This window comes from Megalops cyprinoides, chromosome 10, assembly GCF_013368585.1.
Source record: "Megalops cyprinoides isolate fMegCyp1 chromosome 10, fMegCyp1.pri, whole genome shotgun sequence".
Lineage (NCBI taxonomy): Eukaryota > Metazoa > Chordata > Actinopteri > Elopiformes > Megalopidae > Megalops > Megalops cyprinoides.
The window spans coordinates 23,172,660-23,194,399 of record NC_050592.1 but is presented as its reverse complement, the minus strand read 5'-3'; the positions used below and the strand labels follow the sequence as shown (position 1 = coordinate 23,194,399).

Below are 21,740 nucleotides of genomic sequence, written 5' to 3'. Positions count from 1 at the left end.
TTTTCACTCATCGGTGACGCTCAGGCAGCTAAGTGCTAAACCAAGCCGTGGCCAATCCCTAAAGTGGCGTCAATCACATCAAGCAGATGCAAAGGCAACAGCACTGCGGGGATTTCATAAAAGCAAAAACTCATCTTCAGTAAGTCGCATCAGAAAAGATGGAAAAAATCTCCTACATCTCCATCTCCAAAAACCTGACGAGCTCGCTCAGGCACTTGTATGGCTTTAAGTACAGCTGGGGGAATAGAGTGTCACACCAGAACATCAGCTACAGAAACCATTTCACTCACTGTCACACAGTGAGCATCAGCCACACCCATCAGAAATCTAACATGTGGCGACTGTCACAACACATCCTATTCTGATGGCCTGAGGGGGAACCTCTCAAAGAGATGCCAGCATTGAAGCTGGACTGTTAATGTGCAGTCTAGTAAAAAAGAATAGAAAACAGAAACAACTAACAATTATGTATACAAATACACCTGTAGAGCATAATTGACATTGATTATTAACAATTTGTTCTCTTACCTGATTCCTCTCTGTATATTTATTCTATATTCTTTTTTGAAGTTGGTGGGGGTAAAGTAGGGGTGATAGAGTAAAGTCTGGCAGGGCTAATCATTGTTTGCAGCCCAAACATTAAATACATTTAATATATACGTTTATTTTTATAAAGTGATACTCTACAGCTAGGGACTGCACATATGGTCTGTGGTAAAATCTTTTACTTCTGTGTATTCTGGGAAATGCACCGGTGTATGACCAATTGTGTATCTGGACCAGACTAGGGAGGTTTTAAGCCAGGGTGCAACAAAAACTCCCCTCTGTGTAGAAAAAATCCACTCCAGGAATAGCAGTTTGACATTCCTAAGGTGGCTCTGAATGGAGGACCAAACTCACTCTTATACATATAGTAAGACCTATTTCAGGACCAGCCAATTACTGCAGGATTTGCCAAGTTAGATGGGCCTAATGGACTTTTTTTGGGAGGGAGAGCAGGGGGAGAGAGGGAGTCACTTCAAATGAAAGGATTGCGGAGTGACTAATCGGTGTAATTCCGTTAAAATCCAGCGCTCATCCCGATGCCATTAATCATGTAGGATGGACCTGCTCTAGCGGCCATTGCCTGATATATACCCCTGCTTTTAAAAAGAGATGTCCAAGAGGAGAGGAGGTCTACTGAGCAAGGGGCCATAAAGACACCGCCTGCAAGCAAGGTGGGGGAGGGGGGGTGGGGTCGAGTGGCGATTATCAGCGGTGGAATTTTTAAAACATATTTTCCGTTACAAAGGTGTAACTGAAGTATATTGTTGTCAGGACGAGATTTGACAAACACAGAGGACAGAGGGAAAATTGTTTTTCAGCATGTTGCCTATGGACACAGCATCCCAGTGCTTTCTTACTACCCACGTTATTCATCACATCCACCACACGCACAGCATGGGCAGAAGGGTGAGAACCAGCCTCATGGTGCAAGAGCTGAAGATTGGGTGGGATGCATGGACGAGTGATGCATGTGGACGAGTGATGCATGTTTAAACCCAGAGGTGAGCACAGCAGTTGTCCATTGTACATGAAGCTTACAACCTTGCAGCAGTAGGCTTACCGCTGTAGCAATCACTGGCACATTCATTCACAGTGTTGCTCTCCTCTGATCGGCAGATACCACAACATTAACACTGCATATGAAACAGATGGAAATGTTTTCCTGGTGCCTGCTTTTTCATCTTTGGCAGATCAATAACGGCAGCCTCCCAGAGAACCCTATTATCCTCATAATGAGCTATAAGTAGTTAGAAAAGTTATTGGGATCCGTTTCTCTTAAACGATCTCAGACTGGAGGCAGGATTCTTCAGAAGCTAAAAAACTTCAATGTAACACAACATATACAGGATTACTAAAAGGAGACAAGTCTACAAACTGTACTTGACAATGCCAAATACAGACCATTGACGGTCAATCAGTACTTAAAAATGCAAGCAATTTGTCCCAGTGCATTGCCTGTTTATGAGTTTGAACCCGGACACAGATTCAGCGCCTGTATTCCTTCATAAATACTTAATAATACTTCATAATACTTAATGCTCCTTTGCGTTTCCACACCTTGTCTATACACATCCAAATGTGGGAGAATCTACTGCAGTTTTTTATTTTAGTTAAAGTACTTTGATAAAGTGTAAGAGATTTGACCCAGAGAGTCCTGTGCACTACTCAAGCGTTTGACAGTAGTGTCCGACCCATCATGCAAAGCCACTCCACACGGTGCTCTACCCTACCCCAGCGCAGAAGCAGGCACACCGGCAGCATCACGGTGGAGCAGTGGGGGACCTCACACACCACGCTCATGACAGCACCTGGCAGGTGCAGTCTAGCGTGAACGAGTCACCCTGGAGACGCAGAAGGCCTCTCTCTGACGCCGTGGAGAAGGGTCGAACCCGGGTCACATCTGTGACGGCTCCACCTCTCAACCTCTCCACTCCTGCCACCACCCCCCCCCCCCCCCCACCACCCCACCCCCGCCTGCATCCCCTCCAGAACTCACCCTCTCTAATCCTCTAGCCCTGCTGTGTGGACGTGCATTCTGATTTGCCAGCTCTCCCGGCGTTGTGCAGCACACGCGGTTCTGATTCGCTGGCTCTCCCGGTGTTGTGCAGCACTGTGCAGAACATGCTGCAGTTGTTTTTGTTGTTGTTGCAGGTTTGTTTTTCATGAGGTAAGAGATACGCACCTGCTGACTGAGGCCAGAGGTGGTGTTCCCATAAATCAAGAGGGTCCTACCAGGCAGTGCTGGTGACAGAAGCCAAACGAGTGCAAGTTTCCCCCCCAAGAAGTCTGTCTCACACCAAAATGGTGTGTTCAGCAGTAGATTTATGACTCCCTCCCTTTCCCTCTCTCAATAAGGGTTCCTTCTGATATATGCTACACCTAAAACTGGTCATCTGGTAAAGAGAAAAACATACAGTAATCCAAATCCTGTGTTGTCATATGCTTAAAAATGTTTGTCGATGTCAAGCAAGTTCTTAATTGAACCACCTAATGTTAGAACCTGTCTGTTATTTAAATGATGTATTGTTTAAATGACTATATTATGAATAAATGAGAAAGGAGGATTTTTTTATCCTCACCCAGACAGCATTGCATGTGTCTGTCTGTCTGTCTGTCTGTCTATTACCAATTATATTAGTGTCTCATCTAGCCGCTAGAGGGAGACTGAGCAGAAATGAGTGACATCAAAGAGGGTCTGCAATCTCAGATCACACTTCTTATTGGTTTGATGAAAACAGTAATTGTAATACAATTACATTAATACCACCTAGATCCATACAGTTTCTTATGAGTTTTGCCCTCAGGAGGTGACCACCAAGGACATCCTGCAGTTTAATGAATCTCACTACAATGTGACTGCTTTTCACAGACTAACACCTCAGTAACACTGACAGGCTCTTTCAAAAATGAGTGCACACAGGACAAGGGCGAATGGGTCAAAGCAGGTCACAGACAAACTGATCTGAGAACCATACTATTCCATGTGGTTCAAAAGCTTAATCCCCGATTTAAACAGACACACACGCAATGCCAGTGGAGTTGGACTAATTGTTGTAAAATACCATTAAGCTCAATACCTTTGAAACTACTGTAATAGTAGACTCTGTTCAGCTCAGTGGTCACCTATGATTTATAACAAAATTATAATTGAAAGGCTTACCAAAATCAGATACAGACTTTCGTTAACATGTTATATAACCCCCAGTCACTTATATAAATTGATAGCCTGCTCTGTTCATCCTAAATCTCCTCAAACTCATACAGGCCCTTTGATAATCTTAGAGACACTTGAATTTTAATAAGCCCATCACACGGAAGAATAATGAAGCACATATCTTGCATTTTGTCCCAAGCTATCCCTGTTTATACTCGTGACTGTATAAAAAGATGAAACTATAGAGAGGACAGATAGCTATGAGCAAAAGAGAGAACAGACTGTGTGTGACTGTGTGAGAGTGTGCGTGTGTGTGTAAGAGACAGTGAGACAGACAGAGAGAGAGAGAGAGAGAGAGAGAGAGTTTGTGTTTGTGTGTGTGTGTGTGTGTGTGTGTGTGTGTGTGTGTGTGTATGTGTTTGTGGATATTTCAGTATGCATATGCATTTTCCAGGTTGAGCTGACAGAAGCCTCACTGCTGAGTTGCCATGGTGTTCACAGATATTCCGCCCGATTACATCATTGTTCTGCACAGTGATTCTAAAGCCACGCAATGTTCCTGAAGCACCTGAGGACCATCTGCCTGGCAGTGACACTGTGCTCCCATCACCACAGAGGAATCCCAAGAAGGACCGAGGTGCAAGGGATGATGGGGAAAGAACATCTGCTTGAAATTTAAACAATTGTACTCTGTAGCCCTGTGGCTGTACAGTACGCATGGTCTCAAAAGCAGTCTTGGAGGCTAAATCACAGCCTACCCTTAGTGCTATTGCACTTTGTTCTTAACTTTGAGTATGTGGTATACATTTTGATACTTGCACATCTTCACAAGTTCTGTGGCCACTGAAACTAACAATACAGTATTGTTCAAAACAAAAAAGTAACTCAGCGTGAAGGACAATGTGCCATACCAGTGAGAGGGAATCCCACCCTCATTGGGAGGGATGGGGCTGCTAGTCTCAATCTGAAACACTAAATTCAGACGCTCATCTGACCCACCCCACAGGCCACTCCCATAATTCCCTGGGAACAGAAGCTAAAATCTGACCCTCAATTAGAATCACATGACCACATTGGTCCCTCCATCTGCAATGGTCTGCACACCTCTGATACTCATGTTTTAATGTGATGGGGCAGACTACCACTGGGGTTTGAGTTGAACACTAGGTCTCTCACTCTCCCAAACTCTCATCTAAATTCAGGCCCCGGCTCTGACAGTTCTACAGCACCACCTTAGATGATCCCAGGGCCTGGCACTGAGACAAGTAGGGCCACGGTGACCTCAGCACCACTCTCAGCCCCTTTGATGTGAATGTTCAAGTTCATACGGGTAGACGAGACAGACCTCACCTCGTGGTGACAGCTGAGTCTGATACAGCTGTCCCCTGGTAATAATGAGCTCTGAGGAGTAGCTCAAAAACATGGAGACTGACTCAGTTCTCCATCTTAGAAATCAGATCACGTTCAAATGCACAGAGCAACTACAGGGCAACAGTGGAGAAACAATGAATTCTAATTCAATGTTTATTTACCCCTTTGGAACTAATGCTGAAGTACTATTACTCCACAGAGCTGCGCTGGATTCTGGTTTGATCCCTGTGTCCCAGTAATCCTCATATTGAGATGGAAAAACAGACACAGCACAGACAGCATCCCCCTCCCTTCCTCCCTCCTTCCTTCCTTTGCCCCTGCAGACAAAGTGTTGGACTTATGGTGAAATGTACAATTAGTTCAAAAACTTCCCTTTAAGCCTTAGCAAGCAATCGCCATTATACTGGCGGAAACTGGAGAACCAGGATATCGACTCAACTGCAAACTGCGTGGTTCTTTACTTTGAACATATTTTAAGGAAGTGGAAGTTCTTTACCCGTATTTACACAGCATGAGGTCAGTAATTATGTGCTTTCTAAATTAATAAATGATGAATTGGAGTTATGAGGCATGTGGGCTGTGATTTATACATTGCAGATGTCATTCTGTGAATGCCCATCCTAACTGTACAAGTGGCTCATTCTGTTGAACGTGGAGGTAAAAATCCACATACATGGACAAAATGGGTATGGCTGTGCCAATGGCAGCCACTGAGTTACTCTTGAGAAAATACACAGTACTGTGATCTGATACTTATCCTCAATCTGTTACTATTCATTGTAACAAGCAAATTAACAAGCAATCCAATTTACATATGGATCACCCATTACCAGGGAATTATTTCAACTCTGCTTGTTCGTTTTACTTAATAGCATCTAATGTGGTGGTTCAACTTTTGTGTGCTTCACATAACATCACCGTGGTTTTGTTGAAAAAGCCCAAACCATTAGTTATGATCTTTGATCTTTGCTCTCTCTGTCATAATGAAATCACTTAATGTGCTCTCATCTCTCTGCTAAAATTGCAGTCATTTAACACCATACCCTGGTTCTCACCCTCAATCACAAACAGCTCCAGGCCAAAGCCATCAGGTCTTTTCCATTCTGAGACAGTACTGTTAATGAAAAAAAGAAGCCCAGGGCTCGTACCCGTGTGAGGTCCATGCCCAGTTTTAGCTGGGACAGCAGGTGCAGGATGATGCTGCGCTGGTCATCCATCACGCCCAGGTCTTCCTCCTCGTTGTCCTCTGTGTCCGTGGCCTCCTCGCTGGGGTTGATGACCTCCAGGCTGGGAAGCTGCAAGGACAGACGGACCGTTCAGAGGAGGGAAGCCACCTGTGCTTCTGTAACACGGAGCCACTCACGTGTAAGCATAACCACATGAAGGCCTGGCCATTCATAGACCCCACCAGTGTAATGCCAAAAGGTAGTCAATCTACCAAATGCTTTGGTCACATGTATGTCTGCAGCTCACGCTTCTGTTTCCAGGATTAATTTATGGGGAAAGGTTGAGCAGTTAGAACAAACTCTGAACTATATAGCCAGACACATTTGAAAATTCTTTGGACATTAAAAATAAAGAAAAATAAAGTAGAGTAAAAGCAACAAACAAGGCAGTGTGAGCTGGTGGCAAACATAGAGAATTACACCAAGCTAGCCACAGGTAGGTCTTTAGAGTCTGACAACCTTATTGATGAAAGCTCTATCTAAAGCACCCAAATAATTAATTTTTTTCACAGAACTGTATTTTTTTCACAGAACTGTCCCCACTGTAGGTGTCCCTATAATCAGTAAATCAAACCCTTTCAGAAGTCATTGGTGGTAAACGGGCAGAGACCCCAACAGGGTTCAGCAGATGGGAGATACAGCACTCTAACTGGGTTAAGGCAGCTAATGCGCTTGATTCCTCCCGCAGCAACTCAGGCAAAAGCCTACATTGTTCCTAATGCATAATGCAAGGAAAGGATCTGCGCTCTAGCCTGTGGGCCACAAATAAAAAGCCTTTTTCTTTCTCCCTGGGTTATTTTTTCCCCTCTCCTTCTACGTGTGTGCTTGTGCTATAAAGACCACGCCGCAGCTCCACACGAGAATCCTACAGGAGCTTTTTTAGCGTCAAAAAAACCATAATGTAGGACATTATGGGTCCCCTGATCCGGCAGCAACAGCAGCAACTTCAAGGCATACCAGACCAGAGGAAAAAAAAAAAAAACTCACCGAAAATAGCACTCTACGAAAAGAAAAAAAGAAACCACGCACACATTGGCCTGATTCTTGGCACTGGACGATATCAATCCAACAGATGTTTGAGCAAAAAATAAATTAATTAATTAAAAATCCCCTCCCTCTCTCAGCTCAGGATTGAGACTTCCAGCCATCCGATTTGCCGGATGAGAGAGCCCTGCCTGCAACAGGGAGCTTTCCTCCACCTGAATATTTCATAGAGTAAGACAGTGTTCTCTTTCCCTCTCCCACCCCTCTCTCCCTCTCTCTACCTCTCACACTTGCTTCCTTGTGTCAGCCCATGTGTTTGCAGTCTAGGGAGCAGGGATTGCTAGAAAAACAGGGAAATTCCCACACTAACTGATGAATCGATGAATTTTGCCTGTTGCCCGTTGGACAGTTTTAAGGCAGAATAAATTGCTGTGTGCTATCAGAGGGATGTACTCGAGGAAAAAAAAAACATGATAGCCCACACAAAAGCAGATTTTTTTAGTTTGTAATTGAGTTGCATGAAATTAGGGTGTGGCTCACCACAATTTCCAGTTCTACTTTCTACATTGCAGACCTCAGATATTGAATAACATAAAATGATCAAATCAGAAAGTTAAAAAGGGGTACAATAACGTTCCATACATGACAGAACTGCAATTCACCCAGTAACCTTGACTGAAAAGCACAAACAGAATGTCAGTACCCACAGAAAATTTACATTTTTGACTGAATCCATTTGCTGAGAGAATATGAGCATCCCTGAGTGTATTCTAAAATGAATACCTTTAATAAATCAATAGCATCTATTGCAAGGACAAGAGTTTGTGCTCCAGTGTTTCCCCACAAGGTGCTCAAATTAAAGACATGTAGGCCTACCAAAGCAAGAGAAACATTCTCACATTCACACTAATGGTCCACAGTTGTTCCCGGTAAATAAACACAATCTGAACTCACATCATTAAGCACTGCTTGGAGCACAACTGAGAGCAGACTTTTGTTACCACGATTAATCATGTTCACCTGCACAGTGAGATGAAGACTTGGTCATTTGTCAAGGAGAATGTTTGATCCCCCTGCTCTGTTGCATTGTCTTCAGTAACAGACTCAAACAAAGTAGCACATTTTCCTAGTTCTCACGCAATATCTTCCCTTAATTCCAGCCACATCACAGGGAAGCTTGTGACAATGTGTGAGAGTGGCAAAAACAGAACATTTGCTAAATTTGTTATTCAAAGTTAAGGTCAAAGCAACGCAGGAGTTAGACTGAATATCCCCCCAAAGAGAGTGACAATTTCTCCTGACACTGTATTATCTGTTATTGATCAATCAGAGTCCACTCAGGTCACATGACCAAGACAGTCTGGCACATACTTGTGTTGCTCTGCAAAGCAGAGAAAAATCAAGAATAAAACATCCAAAATGGTGAATGAGTAACCTGGGGAAACGCTGCGTCTACGGTACGGTCAACTGTGCCGGACATTTCTTATTGTGTCTCTTTCATCAGTAGAGGACAAACAACTCCAAGCACAGCGTACTGCTTCCTGGTTTGTTGAGATGCAGCTACATGTTAACATTCTACAACAATTAATCCTGAAAAATGCACATCTGAAAATGACAGTCATATAAGAACAGAGTTGTTGCTATTCACTATGCTGTACTGCAAGGTGAAAAAGCAATTCTTTTTATATACTAACTTGAGCAACTTCACCAGTAGCACCCTCACCAGGCGATGACATTAACAACTTCCCTAATGTCCCACAAAGTCTGAGCAAATTCAAAGCTGGCCACAATGCTGCAGTTTTGCTAAAGTAGGCCAACAACTTTCCTAACACCTACAATCGACTGAAAAAGTGTTATCTCTCCCAATATTCTCTCAAATGGCAACATTCCTTTATCAAGCCTTATAAAAACTAACAAAGCAGAGTGAAAACATACTTGCACAGTCTTACACACCAATAGTGGTGACAGTTCTTGTATGCATTACAAAGCCCAGCCGGGATTCAGAGGAAGGAAGGCCGCCATAATCAGCGCTAAACTGACGGGCCAAGTTTTCCGCCGCCCCTCACCAAAAACAAACTCCCTTATCAGGCTTTGCAGGTCCTGGCTGTCAGTGTCAGGAAAATAAGCACCCCCCTGCACCATCATGTCCCCCTGCTCTCTAAACTTCCCGCTTCCCGCACTTACTCCTCTACGTTCCTTTTCCTCCTCTGTTCCCCCGTCCCTTGCCTCCCCTCATTCCTCATTCCTCACCCCTCGTTTTTTCATCTCCCATCCTCTGGTCCTCTTTTCCCTGCCCCCCTGCCCCCTTGAGCCCCCAGGCCCCAGCCCAGGCTCTCAGAGCCCCACACTTACGCTGCATGCCTGGCCGTGGACGGGCTTACTCTGAATCCAGCTGGACCTCATGACCAGCGGCCGGCGGTGGCGATGCGCTGGAGGGACTGACTGACTGGCTGTAGCAGCAGCTGTGTGCTACTGGAGAGAGGCAGCGAGTGAGAGAGAGAGAGAGAGAGACAGAGTGCGAGAGAGAGAGAAGGCGAGAGAGAAAGACTGCGAGCACGAAAGAGAGAGAGAGAGAGCTGGTGCTTCACTTCCAGTGGGAAAATTCCTCATTACGCTGACAATCTCCTCTCTCCCCCATCACCACTGCCCTCCCCCCAAACACGCCCCCTCCCACTTCAGCCCTCACGTTCCCTGTGTCCGCCTCCACCACCTCCCACTCTCTGCGACCCCCCCTCCCTTCTGGTCACATGACGCGGTGTATCAGTTGGCTTAATTACCAGCAGGCTGGTGAGGTCTGCAGACACCGCTCTCTCTGAAAAGAGACCTGAGGGGTAGGGATCAAATGCTCGTTCTCTCTCTCCTTCCTCTTTCTCTCAAACTTTCTCCTTTTCCCTCCCTCCATGCCACTTCTTCCCTTTGCTTTTCCCTTCTTCTCCTTCTTGCCCCTTAATCCCTCCCTCTCGTTCTCTCGTTCCCTACTTTTTATCCCTCCCTCTATCTGTCACTCTCATTTCTTCATAACCGCTTTTCTTTTAACCCCTCTCCTCTCTATCTCCTTCCCTCTCCAGCTTTTTATTCCCCTCTCATTCCCTTTCCCTCTTGCTTGCTACCTTCAGCTCCGGGTTTCACTCCCTCACCCCACCTCGCCCTGCGTCTCCCCCTCCTTCTCGTCCTGCTTTATGCAGGCTCTCAGGGAGTGTGTGGGCGGACGGCTTATTCGGGGGAAAGTCTACTAATCTTTTCACTTCAAAGAGTATCTGCCTCGGCTCCTGTGAGCTGGGAAACTTCACCCCCCCCCCCCCCAATCTTCAACGTCAGTTCAAGTGTCTTCCCAAAGTCAGCCCTGCAATCACTGCATCACAGTCTGAATGTGTGTAAAACAAAGGCATTTCTCTCTCTCTCTCTCTCTCTCTCTCTCCTCTCTCTCCTCTCTCTCTCTCTGTCCTCCCAGCTTAATATTTCTCTCACACACAAACACACAGAAACACACATTTAAGTCCAGTTTGGTCATATACATATAATTGTAAAAACACACAAGTTTCTTAGTGGTTTCCCTAACAAAGAGCTTTGTCAATGGGAAAGAACCCAAAGCAGAGAGTTTCACAGCAGCACCTCCTCATGGGCAGCCTCATGATGCTTCAGCTCTGAGTCTCTCCCACATCACCAGAGCTCACCACTCCCTTCACATCTTCATCACCAACATGCAACTGACAACCAAGTGAACTCCTCTGCATCTCACCAGGACTGATGCCCCCGTAAACCCCCTAATTTCAAAGAATCAGGCTCTTTAGCAGCTTAAAAAACTGATCTCTCCAACCTGACATGACAAGCTGTTTTGATCTTTTCCTAAAAGATCAGAAACTGCACACAGCTTGCAAGCCTAGGTCTCCCATAGTTCCTCTAATTGGTGTGTTTAGTTTTTTTATTACTTAAGGCATACCAAGCAATAACTGAAGTCAGCCCCATATCCAGGGCATTTTACAGAACTCACTGACCCCATTTTCAGGTGGCCCCGTTGTGTGGCAGACGCTTGTGAAGGGTGTCACCGTGGCCAGATTGCTGCTCGCCTCTCCTAGCCAGCCTCCCGCTCTTTCAGGGAGTGTTAATACAACCACTCTAAAATCCCGCTGTGCAATTCCTCCTCAGGTCATCCCTCCAAAAAGCCCTCTCACTCTGTGCTTTACAAAGTCTCTCTTCCAAAGAGCTGTAGTCGGTCACTGTCAAGAACAATGTTCTCTGTTGACCCTCTTGGAAAATTAAATGTCAAACAAATAAATGAACTACCAAACAAAATAATGAATTGAGAAAAACTGTAAATATTCTATAATCGGTTAGGCATTCTGCTGCAGAAAAAAAAAATTTTGGTGATGCAAATGTCTTCCAAATTCAAGCAGAGAAACATCAAGCCCTAGGGGGGTAAAGCACCGCTACTGTATCTCAAAAGCAGACAAGTGTTCTGTCACTCAAACCAGAGTAACTCTCTAAGTAGGTCGCTTGGAAACTCAGGTATAATACAATACATACAATTTATCACACGTTTAACAGAGGTGGTGCCTGAGGGACCGTAGAAGACGGAGTCTTTTGGGACACCCACATATATCGATTCCAGCAGTGCTCATTAGCACAATTAGCTGGAAAACCATATCAACACCTCCATTAAATTCAGAAAGAAAATCCACATGCCACAACCGAGGTAAAACATCCACGCTTTTAAAGCCTCAGCTTGTGGTAATTTCCACGCTAGAGTGGGAATCATAAAAGCGCTTCTTCAATTTCTTTATGGCTCCAGTAAAGCATCACAGTGACGTTGGAAATCGACCTGAGTAGCCCTGAGTTCAGCCCTGTTGGCAGCAGGCATGTGGGCTGTCTATATTTAGCAGAGAGGCACTGCCAAGTCCCCAATCACAATAAGTCTCCAAATACACACGTATCTCCCGTTAAATGAGCCCAGCAGCTTTCCAACAAGCCTTTACTAACACGCGTCTCCCCTGCAATATGCTTTAACACCTGGGATCCTCATCAACACACACACACACACACACACACACACACACTTTTACTCAGATTTGAGCGCAATTGGCCATAATGCTATCCTGCGCATGAGAAAATGTGTTCAAATGTAACAATGACCTTTGTCCTGGACTATACCCATTACTGTGGAACAATAAGAACAGCCATTACTGTTGGCTTAAAAAGTCATTTGAACAAGTACATCTATCTATCCATCTAGATTTTTACAGGTCCATAACATTTATCCATTAGATCAATGAAGTCTTCAAAGGAAAGTTAGAGTTTTTATCTACAAGTTAGAGTATTTATCTAGAAACACTGCAATAGAGTGAACACAAAACTGAATCCAGTGTTATGACAACTGCCTCTGTCATCCTCACACAAGTGATGGAGAGGATTATATCCCATGTGCCCTTGGTGAAATCATGTCATATCGAGCAGACATTTGTGTGCTAGATAAGGAGACCCCCAAGGGAGACACAGCAGAGTGGGAAATACAGGCCCATAATCTGGCCTCTGCTCCCACTCCATCAGATGCCACTGGATTAAGGATGGCCGTCCATATTCATCCCCTTTTTATCAGCTTACAAGACGCCTGCCCTCGCCCCGGATGACGTGTCAGTCTTACAATCTGATACATGCTGTACATTCAGTAGCCAATGTAAATGGCTGCATATACAGCTGGAGAAAGCAGAGTTATCAGCATCAGAACATCTCCTTCGAGTACAGAGCCCAGCACTCTGACCACGGCTCCACACCACTGGCCTAAAGATGGAATATAAGCTCCTTTGAATGATGCACAGATGTACCAGACAAATCTAAGCACGAGTGAGAGAATTCTCTAATGGGGAGAGACATATCCTATTCAAATCTGAGACAGCACTTCAAGATAAGAACAGTGCGATGATAAATCACACTTCAGTACTGAAAAGATCCAATCCTTTCTGAGGCAAAGAAAGAAAATGATGCCCACTGTTGTTTCCAAGATCAATGAGAGAATACAGCGTATTTATGGCGCTCCCTTCAGAAATCTCCCACTCACAAAAACAGTTTTATCCGGAAGGGAAGTACAATGAGCCGAGCTCCAGGAGCACAGTGAGGAGTCCCAGTCTCCAGCCAGACAGCAAGCTTTGAGAGCCCAGGCGTATTCAGCGTACAACAATAGGGGGAGATAGATGAAATGTGGCGCTCTGCATTTCAGGTCTCATTTGAAAGTTGTGACCTTTACTTAATGTCCATCACCTTTTTGAGGAGCTGCACCTCCCAACCCCCCTACCCCCAAGGCCCGCCCCCTGACGTGCACCTGAGGACAAGCTGCCACAGGTCCTTTTTGTCAGGTCATCCAGTCCGAACCACGGAAGGGTGAAAAACGAGCATGAAACAGGAAGCTAATAAAAATGTCACCACATCGGCTTATAAGAGCACGCACTGATGCGTTGGGCTGACACATTCTGCAGGAGAAAGACGGGGGAAAGCAGAAGATTCCCGCCCCCCTTCCACTGTGGGTGCTGTCATACGAAAATAACTACAGAAATTCCCCAAAGACTGAGGCTCTCTCTCCCTCGCTGTCTCTTTTATTTCGTTGTTCATAAAGACTTCATAACAAGCAGGAGAAAACGCAAGAGTGTTAGAAAAGAGAAGAGCGGTGTGGCACTAATCCAGAGCTCCTGCACTTAAACATATGAATGAGCTGCTCTCCTGGAGCAAAGCGGGGAAGCAGGGTGGGGAGGAGGACACAGAAAGAGAGAGGAAGGGAAGAAAGAGTGAGCGCAGTGCTCCACATATAGTGCACTGCAAAAGGCTATGCAGGTAGCGTACTGTGTGCTGCTCTGCATAGAGGGTAACAGTGCTATGTAACACTGCAGATCTGTATGGAGTGTAACAGTACAGCATTCCTTCTGTAGAGTGACAGCTTAGTCTTCTGTGTTGAGCGGTGTACAGAACAGTTCACTGAGGTGTGTAACATTACAGTGTGTGTGCAGTATAACAGTGTGGTATTCTATGCTGTAAAAGGGCACTCTTCTATGAGAAGTGTATCATTGCAGTGTTCTATGTGGAGTGTGACAGTGAGATGCTATGAGGGCTTCTCTGCTCACGCGTTGCCTCAGTACAGCTGGTCCTCTTCTGGGATTTCCCTTCAGTGCCATCATCTGCCCATCCCCCACTTCTCCACTCACTCTGCCTCCCCTCCTGCTACCCCGCACTACCCTCCTCTCCTGCATCATCTGTGTTCCAGTCAAGGCCCTGCCTTTCACCCAACCACAAAGCCCCGCCTGATCCCTCTGAGGGGCCAAACAAGTGATGCTGATTGAGGCCACGGAACGAGACAGCTCTGGTTAATATGGCCTAATCCTTCACTCCGGCAACATGATGACGACAAAAGCGTCTGTGTCAAAACTGTCACTCAGACAGCATGAGCACTGTGGCTGTGAAATACCCAGGCTGTGTCCCTACTCCTCCTCATATAATATCAGCTCTGAAATACCCAGGCTGTGTTCTACTCCTCCTCATATAATATCAGCTCTGAAATACCCAGGCTGTGTTCTACTCCTCCTCATATAATATCAGCTCTGAAACACCCAGGCTGTGTCCCTACTCCTCCTCATATAATATCAGCTCTGAAACACCCAGGCTGTGCTCTACCCCCCACAGCTTTTGCACTGATTTCATATCTTCACATATTTTTATATGTGATAAATAAATTATCACAAAGAACTTGTTGAGGCACCTAATGTGGGCAAGAGAAGGAGGGAGAGAGAGAGAAGAGAGGAGGTTATCACAAGAGATTATGCAGGGCTAAGTGATTTTTCTTATATTATTAATCTGTCATGGTTAGCATACGACCCCTGTGAAGACCATGTGTCATCCAAGGCCAGGAAGGAGATCTTCAAATTTGTGCCTTCAGCTCAACATGTCCGATCATTGCATCACATTTAAATATAGGTTGTATGGTAGCTGAGAGGATTATGACAGACAGAAGCACCTTGTTTGTTTGGGCTTTGAGATGAGAGTAGTGCCCGCACAAATCAAACAGAGGATGAAGACAACGGCGCTTGATATCAAACAAACAGGTGGGCGAGCGATGGTGAGTCACTGCGGGAGACCCTCCCACTCGCTCCGGTGACGACAAAGGAAGGGTGACATTCACGGGGGTGTCCGGGGGAGGGGGAGACACGAAACGCTCCCCTCCCTGACCAACAAAACACCATGGGGATTTCAGCACTCAGCAGATGCGGGTTGTGTGAGGAGCCCTGAAGCACTGCCTTTTCACTATAATCCTTTATAAACAGGAGCAGTAAGCATTGATAATGAAAATCATTCATCAATATGCACCTCTCTGATGTGAAAAAGTGACATGCTACAAACTAACCCTCCATCACACGCCTGTAGTGCTGGGTGTGATTTACTCCCAGCCTGAATGCGATGGGTTCCACTCCTGTGTGAGCACTGCTGTTTTCCTCCAAAGCAATGTGCTTTATATCAACTGCTCTGCTGTTAAATCCAGCTGCGAAAATGGGTCAGAGAATTGTGTAAGATGAAAAATGCACCCTGGAGAGATGTGTCTGCTAAACATTAAAAATGAATAAAATAAACCCATTTTCACGAAACAATTACCATCAAGCAGAAAACGTCACCCCTGAAATTAATGATTGGGAGAGAGAAAAAATCTCAGCTCCACAGTTTAACTGTCACTCTCACCCCAGACTGTCACAGCCTACCTAGATTATTTTACAATTTACATGGCATTATTCATTTGCTTAACAGACACCCCACTTTCTTTGGGGTTAACATAACTTACATTTAAAAATCTAAAAAATTTGCAGAAGCAATTCTTAAGCACGTCATTCAGTCGCCCAACAGCACTGGATTAGCGGAGAATGGAACCATCAATGTTCTGGTTTCAGGACCAGCTCCATCATTACTATGCAACACAATGTGATTAAAATTACAGACTAATCTTTTCTGAGGAAAATCATATACTGAAGAACACTGGAAAGCTCCAGGTGAATACCCCTCTCACTGTATGGACGCTGGACAGCACTCACTCTTCTTACTGTTGACCTGAGCAACTGCAGAGGTGCTGCAGACATACTGTAACTGATCAAATCATAAATCGGCTCAGTACTGAGCTGATGGAATCGATAGAGGAAAGGGAGAGTAAGGTAAAAAGACAGCCAGTGTACAGTCTGAAGCCTTTATCGGATCAGTCCGGTCTTCCCCGCGGATGGGCGAACACCAGGCTGCTCCGCTCCATGTTTACGCACGATACACAAAGCCCCAGGGATGTGTCCCAGATCCGGTTCCACACGAGCGATCCCACAGTGAAGCATCTGGGGGGCCGGAGCTGACAAGCCGAGGCATTTAAGTTGTTTATTTTTATTCTTTTTTTTTTGCGCAACCAAGCTGACAAGAGGCAGCCATTTTTTAATGTAATTCAGGTTCTCTGATGTGACAGTGTTGCGTTACGCCCCGTCAAAACATCCAAACGCAAATGATAATAAGCATAAGTATACCCCCCAGAACCCTCCACCCCCATTGGGGGTACAGCGCAGCACAATATGAATGAGCATATTTTTTCTTCAACCTGTCAATCATGATTCACTTCAATGACTCACTAAAAAGAGGGAGGGGGCTGGGCTATCACATAACAAGGACACCTGCAGGTAATACAGTACAAGAGCATCTGAAGGATTATTTGAAATTTCTGGGAGAGAAGAAGCAAAGTCTAAAAGGTCTACAGGGTGGTGCAACACTTCTTTTTGGGAGCAAACAGAGATAGAAAGTAATGAAGGGAAATAAGAAAGAACACTCTCTTGACGTAAAGAAGTTTGTTGCAAGTTAAAACATGTAGCTACAGTAGGTACATGGTATCACTGTTTAATCAGTGAAAAAGAGCAGAAAATGGGAGATTCTGGTCATGATATTCCCACTTTAACATGGAGCTGATCAAATGACCTAGTCCCTCTGTCACAGAATCACAGAGCAATACTGGGACACTTCTGGTGCCCTCTGCTGGTCTACAACAAAATCTACAACACACATCACATGCATTTGAATCACGGCACTGAGGGCAGGGCCCCTGCACTCACTCAGTGCTGTTGGGTTGAGGGCCACATATGAGTCAGAATTGCTCACAAGACTGGAGCTCATGTCTGCATCCAGGTAAAACAGAACAGGGCCAGCCAGTGCAAAGCAGGGGTAGCTGGTATAAGCAGGAGAAAAGAGCGGGAACTGAACCTAATGTTTTCTAATGTCAGGTCAGGGTACTAACCACAAAGCTACAGCTCATCAGTACTGACATGTACAGACAATGGCAAGGCATTAGCTCTTCACAGAGGCAGGGAGGGTCATCTCCAAATGACCATTCTCTAGAACAGCGTTTCCTAAACCTCTCCTGGAGGACCCCTTGTCCTGCATGCTTTAGATCTCTCCCTGCTCCAACACAGCTGATTCAAATGATTAACTCGTTATGAACCCCTGAAGCTGCTTAATAACAAACTGATCATTTAAATCAGCTGTGTTGGAGCAGGGAAAGATCTAAAACATGCAGGACAAGGGGGTCCTCCAGGAGAAGTTTGGGAAACGCTGCGCTGTAGAACTACTAGGGGAAAAGCTCAAACAGTGGTGGGGTGGACTACAGACATAGACTGAAATACATACTGAATATACATAGCATGGGTGTATTAGGCTACATAAGACACACACGTATTGCTAAACAAATGTACTTCGCAGTAACACACCTCTATTACATTATATAATATTATATAATATTATAGCAGTACATGGTGCTGCAGTGAGCACAATTCATTATTGTTGCAATCTTACAATCTCAATTCATATCTGTCAAGATAGGGACACCCTAGCAGAGGTGTTCATCCCTCAGGTAAACCAACACTGTCTCCACCTCACTTTAGAGAAGCTGTCTTTCTGACCTTCATGCTGACCCCTGACCAAGCCACCAGCTGGTCTGTTCCCTGATGGATGCCTCTTAAACAATTCAAAAGTAACAATGTATTTAACAGAAAACATAACCAAGGAAAAACAGAACCAGACCAAAGGAAAACTGTAACTGTGCACAGTGAGCTGAAGGAGCGGTTGGCATGCGGAGCATGAGCGAAAGCCAGTGAAATGCCCAGCGAGTGCCGCCAGCATTGTGTTGTAGATGCAGCAATGGACTGATGTGATTACTGCATGTACATGAGCAAGCACTTTTTCTCTGCCCCCCCCCCCCCCCCCACCCCTCGTGGTGCCTCGCTTTGGCAGCCCTCCAGGTGTGATAAAAAGGGCCACATTCTCTGACGGGACACGTATTTATGGGCCGCTCAAGAGAGGTGATGTTAGCGCTTCGTTTCACTGCTTTCACATTGGGCAAGAGCGATGGAGGGGACTGCAGTCTGTGATGAACAGCCTTACCACAGCAGTTTCTGTTAGATACATAACAGCAGTGTATCTTCATTTGGGAACACACAGACCACACAGGAAAAACAAACAACTGAGACTTCCCGCTGAAAAATTTCCTGTTTGACTCAAAGGCAGATAAAAAACTGGATTTTGCTGAAGTCTGTGTGTCTGATTATGCAGCTGCACTGCTGTTTACAGCCACTAGGTGGTGCGTGATTTCAGTGTTTTCAGTAGTGTGACTCACATTCTACAGTTTTTTTTTTTCCAAAGCTCAATATAAAATTTTGTCATACAAAAAGCAAATTTATATGACACCAACTCAATTGCTTAAATACCACTGTCTTTCCAATGGCCCAATTTAAAATGCTAATTGGCAGTTTGGAAAAATCCTTGCCACTTACAACATTGCATGGCAGCATTCAGTGATTCTTTTCACAAAAGGCCTTTTCCATGTGACAGAGCAGCGTGATAGATTACTACTACATCACAACACAAAAGACTGCGCAGGAACAGCAGCAGGTGGCACAATGCGAAACAGGCTGCAGAAGCTGCCAGTCGTGGCTGTAGTCACAGCTGTGGTCACTAACCAAGAAGTACTACGATCCCAAATGAACTCAGAGCTGCAGTGTTCCATGTTGCAGAGCTCCATGTTATAAACTGAGGCTTGTGACTGTCAGCTGCTGCACAGCCCAATTTAAAAAGGTCAACTGCTTTTTCCATTTATCTGAGCATGCCATACTAACTACAGTTTCAGGTGACACAAGGGAAAAAACATGACAATCATTAAAGATGTCAAACAGCAGGATTATAACAGTTTTTCTCAACTGCGGAACCATATGTCCCAAGAAGAATGGGGGGATTTATATATGTTACACACACATTGCATATGTGCATGAAGTGGCCAGTCAGGTGATGTGGGAGAAACATTATTCATCAACAAGCATCAGTCAACGTGGTGGTAATATAATCACGTGTGCCACTATTGCAGGGAATGGTGTCTCCCAGATTTCAACCACTGCATTGCCATGAATAAAAGACTTGTAAATCCTTAAAAGAGAGCCAATGGGGCCTGAGGTGCCAAACTTTATCATCATGGGACAACATAAATTCCAGGGTTGTGGGACATCTGTGTATGCAGATGGTTTTCTTCCCACCATACTCCCCATTCCTGAACCCAGCTCAGGGGCTCCTCTCGGGCTAGCGACGGAAGCTCGTCAGGCCAGACGGTTCTTCCCACGCTGTATTACAAGAGATGATATAAGGCGTGATGCTGAAAATATATGGCCTGACACAAACAGGATGACGACATTTTGAGAGTTGTTCATTGTGTAAACTGCTGTATTTTGGACATATTTTTGATGACAATCTTGGTCTTCAATTGAACAGGTTACAGTGCTTCTAAATTGATTTGGTACATTTCTGCAAACTAAAGTCCATGCTCTCAAAGCAACAAAGGAGTCTTGATAATTTAAACTAGCAGTACATTTTCACGTACATCTATGGATGTGTGGACCACTTATACCCATTTCACTTTACCCTTTTTTTTTTGCTTTTGTCATTACAAATTATTTTTCTGTTTTGCTTAAAAATATAACATTCTCTGTGGGAACTGATCTATTGAGCGTATGTCTGACAGATAGACTGAATCATTACTTGATTGATTGCCTAACCGATTAAGTAAATCTTGTGTTTCAGACACAGGCCAAAAAAATCCCTCAGCAGCGCTTCCCCCACTGAAAGGCAAATGAGATGAGAATGAGATGTGGATCAATAGCTCCAAACTTCGAACGTCTTTGGTGAAGATCGAAAAAAACAAACACATCATCCGATTCCCCCGCACCATTCCCTTTGGTGCAATTTACCTGAATAACTGCCGCCATCAAGAAAACATTCCAGCACTGCCAGAGCAATCTGAATGCTAATAATATAGTATCATCTGCAGCTGTAACAGCAGCCATAAACAGTGAATGAGTGTGTGCTGCTGTGAGGTGCTGAAATCTCAGACATGAATGGCCCACTTACAGTGGCTTTCCAGGTGTGGTGGATGCGGGTGGATGGCATCCATAAAAAGACTGTTTTGCTCTTTATGTACAAACCTGTAAATGTGCAATGTAGGGTTAATTCTGTAAGGAAACAGATGTGTAATTAGCCATTTTCTAGACACACTGTGATATTAAATGTCAAATCCTTGAATTCACAGCAGACAACTGCATAGTTAGGGAGAAATCACAGGCTTCTATTCAGGTGGCAATCTGACAAAAGGCCAATTTGGTGCAGGTGCGCCGGAGTGAAAAATATTGCATAAAGCGATACAAAAACAACATTTGTTCTATCATTCATTTGGTAGCTGTATACTGCGAAATGTGGGTTGATTTACTTTTGAAAACAAGATGATTTTCTTCCAAAAATGCCAACTAAACACATCCATCTCAAGCGATATAAAGATTCATCCAATTGATGCATTGATCACAAATCAAATATTATCTCATATATGTTAAGCTGATATTATTAACGTAAACATATGGTGCTACTGATATTATGCCAATATCATCACATACATCATCAGGAATAATAAAATACACATAATAAAACACTTGAAAATTGAAATATTACATGGTGTTACCCCAAGCATTCAAATGCCATGTCAGCAATGGATTAGCATGTCTGGATAAAGGCTGCTCACAAACAAGTGTGCAATAGCGGCAAATTCAGATCTTATATAGAAATGGTAGTGATGAAACTAGAAAAAAATATAACCCTTTTTTCACACCGCAAGTCCCACAGCACACCACAGGAGTGAACACCAATTAGAGGATATGGGCATCACTCCACTGCTGTCATCTGAGTGACCTGCAGGTATCTCATCAGCCACTAGACGGCGCCACAGTAGCAAGATGAGGCAGACAAAATCCACCCTGCCTTGGTGGAACTAAGCCAATCATGCTCAGTTGTTGATAAAGAAACAAAACCTCTTTTTATCAGAGATGGGGGTCACTCACTTTGAGACTGAGAATTATCACTTATTACTTGGGAAAATCAAGAATTCT

At 44.6% G+C, this 21,740-nt stretch overlaps 1 protein-coding gene across 1 annotated transcript in view; it reads right to left on the bottom strand.

The window, feature by feature from the left end:
• osbpl10b (oxysterol binding protein-like 10b) overlaps positions 1-21,740 on the bottom strand; it is a 98,114-nt gene that overhangs the window by 14,491 nt on the left and 61,883 nt on the right. The window contains exon 7 of the mRNA XM_036538362.1: positions 6,220-6,366. Coding sequence (XP_036394255.1) covers positions 6,220-6,366 — 147 coding nt within the window. The remainder of the gene's footprint in view (positions 1-6,219; positions 6,367-21,740) is intronic.